The sequence below is a fragment of the Leptinotarsa decemlineata genome, unplaced genomic scaffold (genome assembly GCF_025532065.1).
Source record: "Leptinotarsa decemlineata unplaced genomic scaffold, Ldec_3_MD MMD2_tig00026328_RagTag_RagTag, whole genome shotgun sequence".
Lineage (NCBI taxonomy): Eukaryota > Metazoa > Arthropoda > Insecta > Coleoptera > Chrysomelidae > Leptinotarsa > Leptinotarsa decemlineata.
In genome coordinates, this window is record NW_027412688.1 from 30,766,867 (window position 1) to 30,786,955 (window position 20,089).

Here is a 20,089-nt window from a genome sequence, read left to right on the forward strand (position 1 = left end):
TTGACAATTCATATTCATCCATCAACTAACTAATTATTATAGAGAACAAAATCTGGGCTGGTGGGCAAGGTCGATTGGAACCAGAAGTACCAAACGTCTCGCCTACTACTGCCACATACATCATCAGTGGTATATGTGTTGACTGCGAGTATAGAGGTTATATCTCGAAGTCTCAGCAACGACTGAATGCAAGAATGTAAACAGCAAGAAAGTTCTTGCATTCTCTACTCAACAAATATGTCTCGAGGATATTGGATATGTTTCGTTTTCCCTGCGCCGCCACTGTATAAAACAACTGAAACTTTTATAAGGTACATTTCTTTGTAGTATGTCCATCTCTAGAGATGAAAATAGGACTCTTTCAAAGAGACCTACTATACTTCCACGACACCCGAACTGTCCACTTACAATGGATGCGAAAGCACAGCAAATGGCTTTTTCGGCAGTGAAAATGAGCCCTATTCACAGATGAAACCAGAATTGAACTGCATAGTGATGACCATAGGCCTGGAGAGAGCCAGGTCGTCAGCAAAGACTGATTTTTTCCCGAGTGGTTGCTTCCTATCAAGTAGGGTTAGTAATGTTTTGGGGTTCAATCGCCGAACGCCATGAATTTCTATACGTGATAACAAGACAATTTGAATTTATATCATAAATGACCCATTGTTCATATACTGAGAAACGAATCAGGTGAGAATTTCATCTTTAAGGATGATAACGCCTGGCCACATCGAATGGTTCAAAACGTACTGGATGGAATGAAGACAAATTACCTTACTAGACAGGCCACCTAGCTCGCTGGATAAGAATCCTATTGAGCACAGATTTTGTTTCTATAGCAGTTCAAAAATTCATTAACTCGACCCAAAATGCAGAATAGTCATTGCATCAGCAGAAGAATGATGGAGCAATATTGCTCGAGGAAGGATCAATCGCTTGAGATTGTTGCATTACACAGTCGTGTCAATATGTTATACCAACCATCGCAAAAATCATTGAAAAATCAGTAAAAATCAATTCGGCTTCGAGAATAATAAAAATACGCACGATGCTATTTTCTCATTTCTGAATAAAGTTTATTCTGAGATAAATGTCGGTGAAAAGACTGTCACAGTATTTTGTGACCTGTCAGAGGCATTTGACCACGTTGATCACGAAATACTGCTGAACGTTATGGATGCAGAGGAGTAACTCACAAATGGTTTGATTTCTACCTAATGGGACGTACGCAAATGGTCAAAACAACCCAACTATTCAAAAAAGAAGGGAAATTTATTCTGGAGTTCCACAAAGTTCTGTGTTAGGTGCCATTCTTTTCTCAATATATATCATTGACCTCACCAAGCTTAATATTTCTGGAAAGTTCACCTTATTTGCAGATGACACTACCATACTTTGGAATAATAAAAACACTTGTGAGTTGCACATAATAATCTCTGCCGACTTGAAAAAAGTCGTAGATTGGTGTGTTTCAAACATTTTATCTTTCAACTTATCTAAAACAAATCCATTCAGATGCTCAATGAACGATTTTTTTTTTAAGACAGATCACTGGAATCTAAAAATAACTCTAAATTTCTAGGAGTGTTCATTGACCAGGATTTAAAATGTGTGGAACATATTACACTCATAGATTCTCATTTACGCTATAAAATACCATTTTGGGGAGCATGCAGTCCAACTTCATTCAAAATTCTACTAATTGTACAGAATAGGGCAATAAGGTATACAAGAAACCTCAAACCAAGAGACTCCTGTAGAGCCTTCTTCAAAAAACATAATATTCTAACGGCAACTGCATTATTCAAACTGAAATCTGTGTGTTTAATAAATGAACATATATTGAATTTTGCTGCATCCTCTTCCCATTATAACACCCAAAACAGCAGACACACTCTGAAACTCACAGACACTCCATCACTGACATCACCAGACACTACATATTTTACAACGGTGGAAAAATATACAATCATTTGCGATTGATTGGCAATCAATCAATCATCTGCCAATATAAATGACTTCCAATTCAGGAAGTTAGTCAAACAGTTTCTATCTGATAGACCCTATTATACTTAGGATGAATATTTTAACGATAGCTTTTAACTGACTCACTCATATTTTTTCATCGTCATTCATTAAGGAGCTCCTAAGTTATTACTTTTTATGTCTACTCTTTTATAAACTTGACTTTCACGCTTTTATATATACATATCTTTCAAATCCTCCATTTTAACATAGTTTTTACCCATGCACCACTTTTATTCTAATTTAATTTGTTATGTATTGCATTTTTTCAAGTATTTACTACCCAAACTTTATCTACAAGATTGTCTTACAATAATAAAGCATATTATTATTATTATTATCATTATAGAAACAGAGGAAGTCACACGGAATTCTGATTGATGTTCAATCAGGAGCAACGACAGTTTTGTGAATGTATGTTCTAAATCAATACAACAGAAAATTACAAATTTTTTCTCATGTTGCTTGTGTTATTATTCAAATTTTCTAGAGGCGCATTTTTGCGAAAAAATGCATTCAGTAATAATTATGGTTCACGAACAACTTTTTATTTTATTCCAAAATGAAATGAATTACAAATAAATGTTGGGTCCAAGACTTCTTATGCTGTGTGTATTTGACAAGGTAATTCCTGAGATGGAGAAAATTCCAACAATCGAAACTGCAGAAACTACCAAAATGTGTACCAGCAGAATATTCTTTTGTGATGAAGCCAGTTGATTCATTAATTCAACAACCGTAGCAGGAAGTTCATTCACTGGAACTTTTATTTGCAGGTACCCCTATTCCTGCTGATACTTGTAACAACTTTCATTGTTGTTGGAAAAGCGGTGCATCCAGGTGAGTCTCATTTCTATATGGATTTCAGCGAAGCACTTCCATTTAGTATTCCAAAAGAAAATAGGTCTACTCTGTTTGCATGTACAGATACGGTTTTCTTGCACGAAATGGACTAGGTCTTACGGGGCTTACAAAAGTGTTCAGTCGATTTATATTACTCGCATAGATATAAAGAAAGTATTGATTCGATACGTTTTCGAAATTGAAACAATAATACATATTGGAAACCGAATATTTTCAGCAGAGAATATTTTTTTGAGAAAACAAATTTTTGGATTTCTTCTCATCCATCATTGATTTTTTTCTTCCATTGGAAGTTTCCTACATTTTTTGTTTGATGATGAAGACTTTGAAGGTCAATGGCACATTTGATTCCACCAAGAGTGATACATATCAAAAACACGTGACGGTCAGTGGCTGCTAATCATTTTGAGGTTCAACTCAGTACACCTCGAACTTCACTGTTTGAGAACTCTTTCATTTGGAGAACTGCGTTTATGTGGAATAAACTTCTTGAGAACGTTCTTCCAAATGAATTCAATCTCCAGCTATTCAAATCTGACGAGACTCGTTACTTTCGCACAAGCATCGCTATTAAAGCGCCCTGAGAATTTTCATGTAGTGCTTGTGTTTTGTTTCTGGGAAAAAGTTTTTTCTCCAGTAAACTAATTTATTTTAAATTTTTTTTTCAATTTGAATGAAAATTCTTCAGCAGGAATTGAATCAACTAACTGTTTACATATGCATACCTACTGTCAACGTGACAAAAGCAAATTTCTTCTTCAGAAACATGAAGTCGTGATGATATAAAAGAAATGAATGTTTCGTTGTGTTATCCAAGGTTGTGATTCAGACGAAGTGATAAGGCAAGTATTTAATCTTCTAAGTGCACCAATGAGGGTGATACTGTTAAGGCTATCTGTGAGAGTGTGCAGGAGAATCCGAGGCAGTCGATTTCGCATCGCTCACAGGAACTCGGCCTTTCCTGACCACGAATTTTGACTAATTTTGGGTAGTGATTTGGGCTTGCACCCAAGCAAAATTCAACTGACCCAGAAACTGAAGGTTGAATGGGTACGTGAACAAACAAAATTCTCAAGCACAAGTCTCTAGAGCTGGAAATGGTCTTGAAAATTCTCCCATTCAGCTGATCTGTAATGCCAAACTTTGCGTAGCTTAGATTGTTCCCCAACATTAAACGGTAATTCACTCAATACTGAAACATGTTTGTGGCCAGAAGATCCCAATGGAGACCTTACGGTGACTGTGTAAATCAATGGATTGGTTGTTAGGTATAGATCAAGAAGAATATTCTTCATCACGATCAGGATTCCTGGTTAGCTCATTCATACTCTGATAAAAAGAGATATTCCAAAGTTACGTCTATATCGGGAGTGCAAATCATAGCCGGGATATAGAAAATTGACAGGGTTTATTGGAGCACTGACTTCGGTTTCTATGAATGCAAGAATTTGAGGACTATTTGATTGCAGATGTTGGTGCACTGAGTTAGTATTTGAGTTGAGTTATCTGATGTTGCAGGAATCGGTTTGGAAATTGCTAGTTGGCCTCCCAACAACTGCAGTGAACCTGCTATTTCCCTGTGTACTGATGTTAGAAAGACCCTGCTGACTGTCAGAAATAGTGGTTTTCGAATAACTCCTGTAGGATGATGCCCTTGAATCAGCCTCCACCTGGACATCCGATTTGGGAGCTATTCTACCTCCGGAGTATACAGACTCATGGAGCGCCATCACGCATTTTTCCTTATATTCCCACCCTTGAAACCGGAAACAGTGTCACGGCAAAGTAACGTTAGCACGAAAGCAACTTTACGCTGCCTGAAGCTTGTGGCTCACTTGTTCGGCACAGCACAACACGGCGCTGTCCGTCGCCTGATGGCGACGGGTCGTAGCATCGCCCACTTATCCAGCTTCAACCAGCATAATGAAGGTGCTGTTTGTTCAATTTCAAGGAAATTTCACTTGACATCAATCGATGACAGAAACATGTCTGTCACTAGCAGTTCTGACGGAGAAATCGTCATTATAGTGGCTGCATTATTGAATGTAGACGGGTCCATCCCATTTATCAAAAAAGGAAGAATCTGGGAGAGTTTCATCATCTATTCAAGGACCTGATAGAAGACGATGAGGAATTTTTCCAGTATTTCCGAACGACTCCAGGCAAATTTCCAGAACTTCTGGACTCAATTTTTTCCCATCTATTTTCATAGGTACCGTCTGATACTGTGCTGTCAACTGATAGAATGGCAAAACAGAAAGACAGAAACTTCCTATGCACATTTGGACAAGTTGATGCTGACAAGCGCTGGCCAGCGACGCGCTCACTTGGCCAGTCCATTTTCATAGGTACCGTCTGACACTGTGCTGTCATCTGATGGAATAGGAAAACAGAAAGATAGAAACTTCCCAAGCACTTTTGGACAAGTTGATGCTGGCAAGCGCTGGTCGGGACGCGCACGCTTGGCCAGTCTGTCATAGAACGTTCCGTTATTTGCCGGTCAGGATCGGAGAGCTGGAATCTTTTCCGGCGGTGTACGATCTTGGCTGTGTCATGCCGGTCTAGTGGGCGGTTGTCCATCCATTGTCATTGTTCCAATCCTATCCGTATTTTGACAGGACGGGTCGTGCTGTGCTGTGTCGGACAAGTGGGTGATAAGCTTAAGCCGTTGTGATGGTATTTCACCGGGCGATGCCGGGTGGTAACAGCATCTTCCATCTTGTATGTGAAATTGGACGTTTCGGATGCGCTTTACCCAGAGAAGTTGTGACGAATATTTGAACGATGTTATATTACACAAATAATTGTAACAAACGATTGAAAAATTTCAATGATATCCCACAAACACATTGTTTTATTCAAATTAAAAGATAGCAAGGACCCAATAAGAAACCTTATATTTAAACTTATCTACACCGGTTTTTATGTATTAAAATTTACATTAAAAACTCGAATGAATCCGTCACTTTTCATTTAAATTGTTTTCCAGCAATCAACGGTCACGGGCACTTTTTGGGACACACTTTCCAAATATTAAACCACTTAAATACAGGGGATAAACTCATTTTGAATCCCCCAAATCGTAATACATAACTACCTATTCAGTCGATAAACCTTTTTCTCCATACCAGTAGCTATATAGAACAATGGTATTATACTAACCTCCGCCAAATGGCAACGTAAAAACGTGGAATATCAAACTACGTGAGCTGGATCTCTGAACGAATATAAATGGAAATATTTTCCTGAGATGTAGGTCTGATAACTGTGATGAATGAGAAAGTATAATGTTTCGTTCATACGTTTTTCACGTCTATTCAGGTTGCTTGCAGGTTTTCAGGAAATATTTAATATAATTATATTATGAGAATTTACCGTTTGAAGTGAGAATTCCACACAAGTATTTTACCGTCGTTTATTATAAACGTTCCTTCAGAAATATCGAATGTTAACAGTGATAAGTGAATTGATACAATGTCAAGTCATAAATCAGTGTTATGTAAACGTATTAGTATCTTAGGAACATCCTTTTGTGAAATCTAAGCACCATGTCTGTGTAGAAAGGATAATTTACGTCGAATATAAAACACTGTGGAATGAATTCATGTAGAAAAATGCTTTCAGGACTTTTCTCCACAAGAAAGAAGGAAGAAGAGGAAGTATATATAAAGGAGCAATAGAAGTCATCAACTTACCTCATATGAATCACCTAGCAATACAATACACGATACAATTTTATTTCCTTAGAATAGTAGATATATCTTTTTGGCTCCAAGAAGAAAAAAATCCTCGCAAGTAATGCTCACATAACAGAAAATTAACTCATCCATAAAAATGCATTAACATATTTGAAAAAATCCATTAATTGTTCAGAAACATGCTTTGGATATCTCAGCATAGTACTTATCTATTGAAAAATCGACTTCCTACTACCTCAAAAATGGAACGAGTACTTTTATGTCTGTTCTGAATTTTGACTCTATTTGGAAAATATACACACCAACTTTAAAAATATACAAAGAGATCAAAGGCAGCTGCATCCATCGTATGTCGTATGATACAGCGCATAGTCTAATGAGGACATACTTGACTGGCAGAACGCAGCGAGTTAAAGTACGAAATCACATCAGTGTAGAAAAATCTATTACATATGGCGTACCTAAAGGCACAGTTTTGGAGCCAATTCTCTTCATAATATATATGAACAATCTCTTCTTCACGAAATGAGATTGTGAAATAATTAGTCGTAAATAATACTGTCATTATATACGAAGATGAAACCTGGCCACAAAAAATTGAAAATAACTTTCCTCACATTATAAAATAGCTGAATCATAGACTGCTGAAAACCTAAAAAACCGTTTACCTACGTTTTTGCAGCAACAAAACACGTCTTTGATTCTTAGAATTTATCACTTGATTACGATAATGATGTTTCTCAAGGCTATTAGGTAATTAGATTAACATATATAGCTTTCAATAAACTCGTATATTTGAAAAATTTCACTGAACAGATCCAGTGTCAACAATGTGAACTGTTCAAAAATCGTACAGAAGTAGATCTTTTATCAAATTTTCAATGCAAGATTCATGAATGTGAAAGAAATTTCTCATCAACGCTCCCAACTCTGGAATTGTTTATCGTTCATAACATTATATTCCTATTTCTGTCTTGAATATAGATATGAAAATTTGAAAACAAACGTGATCTCTGTGTAATTTTTTCACGACGGAAAGGTAAAGTTTTGAAGGGCTCTTTCGTTTAGTTTATATCAAAAATAAAAATATTTGAGAGACCTTCCACTAAAATATCTTATTGAAGTGTGTTTTCACTTCCATTCCGTATTTTCTGTGTGAAGTTTAAAGGTAGAAGTTACAAAGTTATAGCAATTCTTGGAATGCTCAAATTTTCTCATAGCATTCAAATCTGATAGATGTTCCGGATTTCTGACTTCCCAGTTAATGATTATTTATGCATTCAGGGATTGAATACCGTCAGGCAATGATGCTAATGGACGACCTTCTTACTATTTGGCAATCGGACAAGCTCACAAATGAATACAAATGACTTCGCGGTTAATGCTGTTTTGCCTGTTTAGAATTATCGTTCGATTCCTGAAATTCAGAGAATGGCATGATGCCAAGAAAGACCCGTATTCCAATCCTGAATATCCATCATCTTGCTCAGTAGATACTTTGGGAGTATTGCATTCTTTGATCTGTTACTTAGACATATCTTTTCTGCACATATTCCAGCAGTTTAAATAATGAATTAATAATGAATTGAAGGGGTTGTATATTAAGGAGTGATCAATTATTGGGAAACAAAGTTTTTGGCTTTCTACTACCCCATCTTGATAAAAAATGTGGGAATCTTCCAAAGAAAGTAAGGAACTGATCAATTCGCTAATAAGTGACTATACATGGATGTATAGATCATGCAAAGAAGCAACTTTCAGACACAAACAGGAAGAAAGCTCTCCTGAAACAGCTAATTTCATATAAACATTGAATTACACGAAAGAAAAAAAATCTTTCGAAACATATACTTTTATATGAACACTGAATTATACAGAAGATACTTTTCTTCACTCAGTAGAGTATTTTTTTCTTTCGTGTAATTCAATGTTTATATGAAAGTAGCTGTTTCAGAAGGGGTTTCTTCCAGTTTGTGTCTGAAAGTTGCTTCTTTGCAAGATCTACACATTCATGTATAGTTACATATTTTCAAATTGATTACTTCCTTCCTTTCTTCGGAAGATTCCCACATTTTTTTATCAAGATGGAGTAGTAGAAAGCCAAAAACATTTTATCCCAAGACTTGATAATCATGTTGCAATTACGTAGCTGTCTTATCTTTAATCGTTCTCTTTCCACTTTCTTCAGTGCATTCGTTGTGGTTCTGGTATTTTCAATGATTACATATTTCTACATCGACATAAAAATAAATAAAAAGCTTTCAGAAAGCTGATATCATTTACAAATATCAACGAAATGTGTACATTACACACATATATTTATTAAAGGAAGAAATCGAAAGTGAGGTTCACCTCAAATTGATTGATTGAATTGCGAAGCTTTTTTAAACAAACTTCCAATGGAGCTTGAGTTATTGAAGTATAGGAATTATTACGATTTTTGGGCAAGGCTGGTACCCCTGGATGAAATCCATATCAAATATATTATGAAATATGTGAAAATATAGTATTCCACCTTGAATATATCACAGTTGATAATGATATAATGAAATAATTCGTCGTGAATATTCTTGGTGGAGTTTCCAGCACCGGGTAAAACAGGACTTGATCCTCCGGGAGAAGGAAATATTGAGAGCAGCTAGTTGTTGGTTCACAGATGGATCAAAAATACCTTCAGGTTCTGGTGCAGGTGCTTCAGTCGCAGACCCAGGCAAGAGATATCAACCTGCCTAGGAACCTGTGCGACTATATTTCAAGCGGAAATGCACGCTATTGAATTGTGTGCTGGAAGATTGGAAGAATCCAACCCCATACACAAGTCAATAAAATATTCGCGGACACTCAACCGACGTTGGAAACTCTTGGCTCCTACCAAGCAACGTCTTAATTGGTAGTAAATTGCCAAAAACGACTCTCCTCGATAGAAAGACTCAACAGATTGTCTTTGGCCTGGATTCCTGGCCTGGTAGGCAATGAGACTGCTGACTTCGTTGCAAAGGAGGGTGCTGAAAGTAGCTTCATCGGACCAAAACCTCTCGCATCGCTTTAGGCTTTGCTAAACAAAGATTGAACACCTGGATGACAAAAAGATTAATCGATTTGTAGCAGAATCTTCCAGAAGTGTCTCACTCCAATGCGTTTATTCACCCTTCGAAGCTTGATACCAAACAGATGTTAGACTACAGTAGGGATGAACTACGATGTCTAACAGGCCTCCTTTCAGGTCACTGTCATTTGAATCATCATATGCAAAAATTGTAACTATCTAGCTGGGTTTATTTGGTCAAGTGTAAATAGGTGAGAGCCACAAAAAACCCTTCGGGTTGCGGTGGAGGGTAGAATATCGTCCAAAAGGAGAATAAGACAAGAATGAAATGAAGAGATTTCCAATCTGAATTCCTCAGAATCTATATAGACCACTCTGCTGAGATGGATGTTCTACATACTGAAGTTCCAATTGGAATGATGCACTTTCTACTCTCAAATCTCAAGATCATGACGGATTACCGAACTGAGGCAGATATACCAGCCCGTTCTCATAACCACATGTTGAGAGATCTTTTTCCATTTTTTCATCTTCACGAGAAAAGTCTAGTGGTGTTAAATCGGCGGATATGGGTTACCATATCATCTCTAATCAACTCGAAAAGTATTAATCAAGGAACTGCCAAACAATGGAGAATTCAACTGGGTGGCAATATTGATGTTTGATATTCAGTTAATTGAATATCCACAACAATGTAGGTGTACATCTAAATAGAACGGTCCTATGAGGTGTTTACCCAAAATTTCTTCCCAGAAATTTAGTTTTTGGGGATATTGTGTGAAAAGCTGAGTTTTTTAAATCTATCGAGAATTCAAACTATTGGAAAGAAAAGTCTCAAAATTTTTGCAGTAATACATTTCTATTCGCTCAGTTATTTGATAGAACTGCAATTCATTCCTGCTTTCGATATCAACCCATCTTCAATAGGGAGAATATAGACGAGCATTATTTCCGGTTATAATCCCATCCTTATCTTAGGCGAACCCAATCATTTTGTGCCAGAGGCAACAGTTTCCACCAACATAATTATTTTTGCCAATCGACTTCATCAACAATAGAGTCTTTCATTTGAGAATTTCCGAGTCGAACGTCAATTTCATTCTGATACCGCCTGCGGCTCTTAATAATTGTGTTGGAAGGATAATCTACGCCGCTAGACAAACAAACATAATCAATAATATGAATCGGTTGAGACATTCCAGCTGCTGAAGGATCACATACTTGTGAAGTTTCGATGAAAGGAGACAAAGAAGGAGAAAACATTCATGTTCTATTTTGTCATTAGTATACCGGGTGTTAACCAAGTCAAGCTACCCTCCATATAACATTTTTGTCTTTCCTGTTATCAATGTGGAATTTTATTGTTTCTAATCGTATCACAATTCGAATTGATTGGATAATAATTGCTTTTAGTAGCATTTTCAGTTCCACAGGAAATGATTGAAGCTTTGAAATTCCAAACAAAACACCCTGAATGTTTTTACATTTTTGTATCCAGCAATTCATTTTACATACAAATATACCATTTTGGAAAAAGTAGTGTCAAGTTTCATATGTCGAAAAATACCTGTGACGATAATTTATGAAAAACTTCCTATGTGATATGTTCTCAGGTCGCAACCCAACGAATGATTTGCGAGTCAGAATATTAGTGACTAAGCAGAATGTGCAATCTTTCTTGGTTCTCGTCTCATTGAGTCCAACGACTCTTTCAAAATTCCTATTATCTATGTCTGTCACATCCAACTTGTACCCAGCAAAAATTTCTTCAATATTCGATAAACTATAAGGGTATATCTATATGTATATGTCAGGTTAGAATAGTGATCTGCTAGAAGTCTTATAGATATCGTAGTTCATTCCTGCTGTAGTAGGGATAAAGGGTGAATGAACGGCTTGGAGTCCTTAAATCTCCTTGCTATCCAGGTGTTCAATGTTTGTTTGGCAAAACCTGAAGCAATGCCAATAACAAATTTTGGTCCGATGAAGCTGCTTGCAACCCTCCTTTGCAAGGGAGTCAGCAGCCTCAATGCCTTCCAGGTTGCTATGACCAGGAATCCAAACCGGAGACAGTTTGTTGAGTCTTCCTATTGAGGAGAGTCGTTTTTGTCAGTTTGCTACCATTTAGTCGTTGCTCGGTAGGTGCCAAGAGAGAGTTTCCAACACCGCTTGACCATGCGAAAAAATGTCTATTGACTTGTGTGTGAGGTTTAAGTCTACCAGTCTCTTCTATAGCATAGTTTTCTGCTAGAATTACAGTCGCATAGATCCACAGACAGACTATATGGCTGTCATAGGTCTGCAACTAAAAACACCTGTACCAGAGAAGGTATTTTTGATCCATCTGTGAACCACGAACTATCTGATCTCAATATCTTCTTCACCTGGAGGATCCAGTGCTGTCTACCCGGAGAAGTACTTCATAAGGCAGTTCGTAGTTAACAGTTGGAGGCATAATATTAGGTCATCTGCGAATAACAGACACACACAGTACTTCGATGGATATAAGAAAAATTAATGGGCCCAGGTTGCATTCTCAACGGACTCGAGAGTTTACGCGATATTTCCCTGTACAATTACCTTCATATTTGACTCTGAAGTGTCAAGGCCAGCAATTTGAGTGGTTGGGTATCAGAGCCACTCCTATGAAACTTTTCGAATTTCATATCAGGATCAACTTCATCAAAAGTCTTTTGAAAACCTGTATAAAACATCGACTTGTTTTTTGTTATCTAGTCTAGATGGTTGGGGACATGATAAGTTGTTTTATCGACGTCGATTTTCTGGAACAAATTAGTGCTGTTCATCACAAATATTTTCGCATGTCAGCAAGTTATCAGAAAATATCCTGTATGAAGATCAACAACGTGATTCCTGAATAGAAGCTGTTTTTGCAAAACTGTTTAGCTATGAATATCTTCAGTTTCAAGTTTGAAATTAAAGAACCTGGTGATAATCGAAATTTTTGATTGTAAATATATTCATCTAACTGAAGAAAAACGATATAAAATCTTTTTCATGGCCTCGAGGAACTAGTGAAAACAATACGTACCTTCATATCATTTTAATGTTACGTTCATTTTTCAGTTGTCATGTCGTCAATAAATAATGGTCATTTAGATATTATTGATGGATGTAGCCGCTAACAATGTGGTAGAAGATCATCATGAAGAATTAGAATCAAAATTTTTCATGCATCCACAGCATCAAAAATTCGATCTCTACAGTAGAAAAAATGACTAATCAAACTTTGCCACATAATTCAATTTCAGTTTCATTCGATACATAGAGTATATCCTTTCACATACCGTACAACGAATGTACATTAGTCTCCCATTTCAAATATGGCCAAAGTAGACCATGTAACTCCATTTGAAATTCCGACAGCTTTCTATGTATACGTTAATCAGAATCACTTACAGTTTAATACAAAAATTCATTAACAGGATTCAGGTTTACCAATGTCCACGTTTAGCAGACGTATTTATGAACAGCTTGGAGACCACTATAATAAATTTCGACCTGGGTAAAAATCATATCATTTCTAGTACAGATATTCAGACGAAATTCTCGCTGGTTTTAGAGGTGCCACACGACAGCTGAACCAATTTGTGACATTTATGAATAATCTTAATAGAAATATACAGTCCACACTCGAAACAGAGAAAAAGAAACATAATAATATTTCCCAGACCTAAACATCACACATAATAATAGTAAATTTGAGTTCGGTGTATCCATTGTGATTCTTTCTATCCCGATAGTCATAAATGAGAAGCCTTCAATTTTTGTCCGCTAACAATCTGGATAGGAAAATTGAAATCACTATACAGATAGGATAGAATAATGGTTTCAACGCAAACACAACCCAGAAGTTAGTCAGAAAAGAATCATAGAAATCAAGAAATGTGTGATTTTAACATGTGTTGGTAAAAAAGCAAGGACCAAAGTTATGCCTGGGCGAGCTGAGACGCAACTAAACTGGTGTGATGACGTCACTGTTTGCCTGACTCGACGTATATTCTGAAAAAACTGACAACATTCCCCATCCAATAACTCTCATAATTACTTTTCACAACACTCCTCAAATTTCTTTCATTTTACAACATACTATCTTTCAAACTCATGGCGATCATGTTTTTAAATTTAGAACAACACCCTGTAGACTCAATTTTGTAACTCATGAGCACGCTCGTATTGTTACCGTCACCGCAAACACTGATAATTCGCTTCCGACTCTGTCATAATTGTTTTTCTCAATATTACTTCGAACAAAACTAAATATGTTTTACTGTTCAGAAATCATAATTCAAATGTAAAAACAATTCGAAAAGCAATGACCGAAGCCATCACTATCAACAGTTCGCAATTACTTTCAATATCTAACGACTAATTAAGTCTATCATACCAACGACATGTGTTCAATTCTCCAACAAAAAAAAACTTTTTTTTATGACGTCATGAAACAAAAATGTGTTGAGCAAAAAGGTGGGCTGACGTAAGCGCGCCACGTGACTGGGTGGTATGCCTCGTAGAATGGTTACCTATTCGAATTATTTATGTTCACAGAAAATTCAAATCTCCCGCCACGATGTTCTGGGATGCAGAAGCGTGCACTCTGATTAGCTGGCGAGCTGGATGATATGTTAAGGACGCTACGTGACAATTTGGTACACTCTGATTGGCTCATCGCCTAGCCAACTGGGTAACAAGACACCACGTGACAATTTGGTGCACTCTGGTTGCCTGGACGAGCTGAGAGGCAACCTGACTGGTGTTATGACGTCACTGTCAGCCTGAACCGACGCATATCTTATATTCCTTGAAATGCAACCACCAGTTTCTGAATCTGAACGATATGGAAATTTTTCACTATGCAGACAAGGTCAATCATTTGGAATTTTTGGAAATTCATAAACGTGAGCATTGCAGATATTTTTTGCTAAATGACAAAATTGACTTGTTCTACTTGCCGTTTTTCAGATTAGCGATCAAAGATCACAGATAAACGAAATTCAGATAATAAAGTCATTAATGCCTGTTTAATATTATCTGCTGTGGTTATATAGGTATATTAATCCAGTCATTTAAGCTTAAATTAGGTAAGAATCTCGGAATTCGAGATACCCAGCTGTAAGTCTGTAAATACTTGTATATTGACATCCTTAAAGTTGTCTCAAAACCTACATATGGTAGGGTGTGAGCAACTATTAAATTTCAAGGTCAAAGTTCAGAAAAAACTGTTTTTTGCGCTTTTTTTGGAAATATCTCATTTCCTATGGGTTTTTTGCTATTTGTATTTATTATCAATATTGTAGAATATAAAATTCTCTACAAATTTTGTTTGGAAAAATTTTTTATACGGTGAACCGTTTTCGAGGTAAAGGGTGGAGAGCGCGCGGTCACAGCATCACTTCAGGTCAACCGGTGCCTCCGGTCGAAAACGCGCCATATATAGTTGATGAACTATCGATAAATCAAAGATTATAAATATTGGTCAAATTTTATCTATTATTTTTGATAAATACATGAATTATTTACAAAGGCATTACAGTTCCAAAATAATTGTTGTATTTGACGGATATTCAGACTACAGTAAGAGCGTAAAAGCTATGGAGCAGCAGAGAAGGTCTGCTGCACTTTCAAAAACGTATGAAGTTTGTTTCGATGAAACAATGGTTGTACCAGTTACTCAAGAAAAATTCTTATCAAATCGAAATAACAAAGATAAGTTCATTAATATGTTAATTGAAAAATTACAAGCTGCAAATATTACTACTAAACAAGCCAGAGATGATGCGGATGTTCTTATTGTTGAAACTGCAATTGAAGAATCAAAGTCTAAAGAAACTGCAGTTACAATAGGACAAGATATTGATTTACTTGTCATTTTAATTGGGCGTACACTGTCTTACGAACAAGAAATTTTCTTTAAAAAAGTTGGGAAAGGTAATGTAAAAACGGAGATATACTCGACTAAAAGTTTTGATAATTATCCTCATTCTAAAAAACATATTTTATTTCTGCACGCATTAAGTGGCTGTGACACAACTTCTACGCTTTTTAAAAAAGGAAAAAAATCATTTTTAAAAGTTTTTGAGAAACTGACAAATTTGGATGAACTAGCTGCAGCATTTGAGGAAGAAAATTGTTCGGCCCAGAGATTATTAGAGAGTGGAACTCAAACCTTATTGGCAGTCTATAATGCTCCGAAATCTGTGAAAAGTCTCGATCATCTTCGTTATATGCATTACGTCAAGTCTACAAAACTTAATAAACCTGTGCAGCTTTCAAATATTCCACCAACAAGTGCAGCTGCTCATCATAATTTCAATCGTGTATATTATCAAGTTCAAACTTGGTTAGGACATGATTTGGAACTCCAGGTATGGGGTTGGGCAATGCGAAACGATTTTCTGCAGCCTATCATGACAATTTTACCACCTGCTCCAGAAGATTTGCTAAATACAATTTTCTGCAACTGCAAGAGTGGTTGTGGTTCGCGATGCGGATGCAGGAAAGCGGGCTTGCAATGCTCTTTAGCTTGTGGCCAATGTAATGGGCAATCTCGTCTCAATGCTCTACCATATCAGAGCGACATTAACGAAGATGGAACCTATGACCCCGAAATAGTTAATAAAAATTGACAAATATTTATAATCATTGATTTATCGATAGTTCATCAACTATATATGGCGCGTTTTCGACCGGAGGCACCGGTTGACCTGAAGTGATGCTGTGACCGCGTGCTCTTTGCCCTCTATCTCGAAAAAGGTTCAACGTAAAAAAAATTTTTTAAACAAAATTTGTAGAGAATTTTGTATTCTACAATATTGATAATAAATGAAAATAGCAAAAAACCCATAGGAAATGAGATATTTCCAAAAAAAGCGCAAAAAACCGATTTTTGTGACCTTCGACCTTGAAATTTAATAGTTGCTTACACCCTACCATATGCAGGTTTTGAGACAACTTTTAGGGTGTCAATATACAAGTATTTACAGACTGACAGCTGGGTAGGACGAAACTGCAGTAACGTTAGTTACAAATAGAAGTGATATAATTACATAGGAAGTTTTCATGACAGCTCATAATTAATTTTTGTGTTACTATACTATTTCACTGTTCATTATGGAATCCAAACATCCATCCCCAAGACTTATGTGGAAGTATCGAAATCCAGGTCAAGTAATGTATCCCAGCGAGTCAACCAGAGTGGACGCAAAATAATTGTTCAGCATATTACGAGTCTGAATACAGTGCATTGAATGGCGAAATACATCAAATCGGATTGAGCTCCGATGGAAATGCACTTCGATATGTATTCAGGTTTCAGCGAATGGAAATAAAAATCTGGATATCGATAGCTCTCTGGAGTTATGACGTTCGAATTTGCATCAGGATTTCTTGATTGTTTCAGTAGGATTGGATTTCGGTATTTAAATCTAGTCGCGGAAGGGACCATATTGATTTTTATTTGTTGTAGAAGAAGTAATTGGAATTGTGTCTGCTGTGGAATGAAACGTGATATTTCAGCACTTTGTTTTATGGAAAATCATATGACGTGTATTCGCCTACAGTGAAATAAACTCAATTTTTTTCGTTACTTCATTCTTCTATTCAGTGACTAGGAAAGCTTTTCGAGTTATCCAGTCACCAAGACTTAGATAAATAGAGTCATTTGAAAGCAGAGCCTATATGGGGAATGGAAAAGAGTTTGTGAATTTTGAAAGGGAAAGTATCTCACCAAAATGTCAGAAAGCAAGCAAAACAGTCCTAATTTCGTTCCAAATCTCGTACTACGAAAATAGCGCCGGTAATTTCGAGAGTTTCGGTTGTGATATGAAATAACAATTCTTATTGTATATGATGGAATTGGCCGATACTTGATGAAAATCCATAACTAACGTATTCAAAAAACACTTCATTGTTGGATTTTCCCTAAACGGTTTTACAGAAACGCAACACTTGTTTCGCCATATAATGGCTTCTTCAGGCATGTCTTCACAAACTGTTTTAAAAATCTGTTCTGTTTTTTAATCTGTTTTTCCGTTAATCAGCTGTCGCCCCGATATGAACGACAACTCTCAAAAGTTGAGAAACTTGTGCGAGCTAAGGACTAACGAGGTCTTACCTTTTAACGTGTGATTCCTAACACGGTAACCAATTCTACACATTCTATGCTAAATATAACTTATTGAAGTATCTACATTTCAAGTACCTACTTTCTACCTAAGTTTGTAATGAATTAAATTTCCTGAGCTTTGCAGATTTGAAAAATATTTAGTAACAGGGAGTTGCTCAATTCTACTTGATCATACAGTCTCTTCTAAATGTAACACGTCGTATTCATGATTTAACTCATGTCCTTCTGATAAAAGGTGGTTTGCAAATGTGGAAATGGCCTTTCTATTTTCAAAACTACTTCTAGCATCTTCAATTCTTTGGAAAAATGTTCTTCCTGTTTGGCCAATCTACAGTTTTGGACAAGAGCCACAAGTCAAATTATATACTCCTGATCTGTCCGACACCGAAGTTTTGACTTTATTATTTTCAATAAATTCACCTAGATCATCACTCATTATGAAAGCTACGTTTTCGAATTCCCTCTTCAAAAAACTGGCAATATTATTGGTTGGTTCACCCAAATATGGCAATGTCCTATAATCATTGATAACGTCAGTATATAAAGGAATAATCCAATTCTATCATACGACTGAGTATAATACCTTCGATCTTTTCCATCATACTTCCCAATAATGAATTTTGAATCACTTCCAAGTTAACTAGCGATGTATAGAAGATAGCACCCCATGGTCATGTGCGTTAAATCAAAGATCGATGGTCGAATAGCTAGCCTCTGTACCCTCTGATTTACAAAAGATCCGAATTGAGTTTGAAAAACAAAATCTACAACACGATAAGAGATTACAACACAAGTTGATTAGGATAATTGTAAATGCTCCTTGGTTCGTGCGGAATGAAGCCATCCGCAGAGATTTGCAGCTGCTTTCCATTTGGCAGTACATTCAGTCGAGGAATCGGCGAATTTTTGATAGCGCGGAAACTCACGAAAATCCGTTAGTTAGGGAAGCTATAGATTATGCTGTAGACACTCTATCGAATTAGGCCCTCATGTCCCCCGTTAGAGGACGAATAGATTGTTTATCCATTCCACCCCAGCCAGGTAGGGGTACCCCGTGAAGGGCGGTACTGATGTCTGAGAACTTCATACCGCCAATATCCCCTCTCAATCATGAACTCATTTGTCCTTCTTCGACAAAAATCAGCCAAAAGGGTAAGGGAGCTGGGCTTCCACTTGCTTGAAACGAAGATGACTTTCCACTTTCCACTTTCCACTACCCCATAATGTTATACAGTAACTTATTATTAATTAGTCAAGACTTCATACATCCTCATTATCATTTCTCTGTTCATTATATTCCTAAGCTGATAAAATTAATAGAATAATTTACTTTGTCTATGTAGTTACTGTATAACCAATGTGTTTTACTGCAGAGATTGGTTGTTTCATGTATAGAGGTACAGATACAATTGGAAATATTCACATAAGATATTTTGTGGATTTTTATAATATTTCAAACCGGTTGGTCTCTAGTTGTTGAAGTAAATGCAATAAATTTGTTTTTTTGGCATTGACACTCAATAAATTAGAACTCAACCAGTTGAAAATCATTTTGATGGCTACTTCAGGTCTAATGAATGAGTGTTATGAGCTATCTGAATAATCGATCCCAAAACCTCGAGTTAGATGGCGACTGCATTGCATGAAAGTTCCTACTATAGTACATTCCATTTTGAAAAATTGTACGACATTGTTTCAAGAATGTGCTATTCGATTTTTATTTCCATTCACATTTCCGAATTTCTCCACATCACTGCTGGATTGAAATGGAATTATACAGACAATGAAAAGAAATGTCTCTCTCCAATCTGAAATTGACGTATTCGACCTCTTTTTATATTTAAGATATCATGTCCTGATTATATTGTGTGCCCTGATTATATTATGTGACCCTTGACCCACCTATAATTTGAGGGAAATTATGAAATTAAGAGAAAAAGCTTTTAAAAAATTCAAATCATCAAAATCTCATACTCATTGAACGTACTTTAAGCAATTACAATATAAATATTGTTTTATATTTATATACAAATATAAAACTGAATACGAGTAAATCCCAACTTTTACTCATGGGTACTTTCACTTGGTGATGATACACTTTTTTTAGTAAACCTAGGACTGTGCTTAGACCCCGACTTCTGATTCCACAAGTATGTTAGTGTAATTTGTCAGAATTCCTATAATATCGTACGGCAGCTGTACCGAAATAGAGACTTGATAATATCTAGGCTCAAACTGAAGCTTTGCGAAGCACTGATAGTACCCAGGGTCTCTTAATGTGATATCATCCATGGGACATGACAATCGGAC

General features: G+C 36.4%; 1 protein-coding gene across 1 annotated transcript in view; it reads left to right on the top strand.

Moving 5' to 3' along the window:
• Positions 1 to 20,089, top strand: part of Sol1 — a 425,973-nt gene that overhangs the window by 123,292 nt on the left and 282,592 nt on the right. The window contains exon 3 of the mRNA XM_074182744.1: positions 2,802 to 2,865. Coding sequence (XP_074038845.1) covers positions 2,802 to 2,865 — 64 coding nt within the window. The remainder of the gene's footprint in view (positions 1 to 2,801; positions 2,866 to 20,089) is intronic.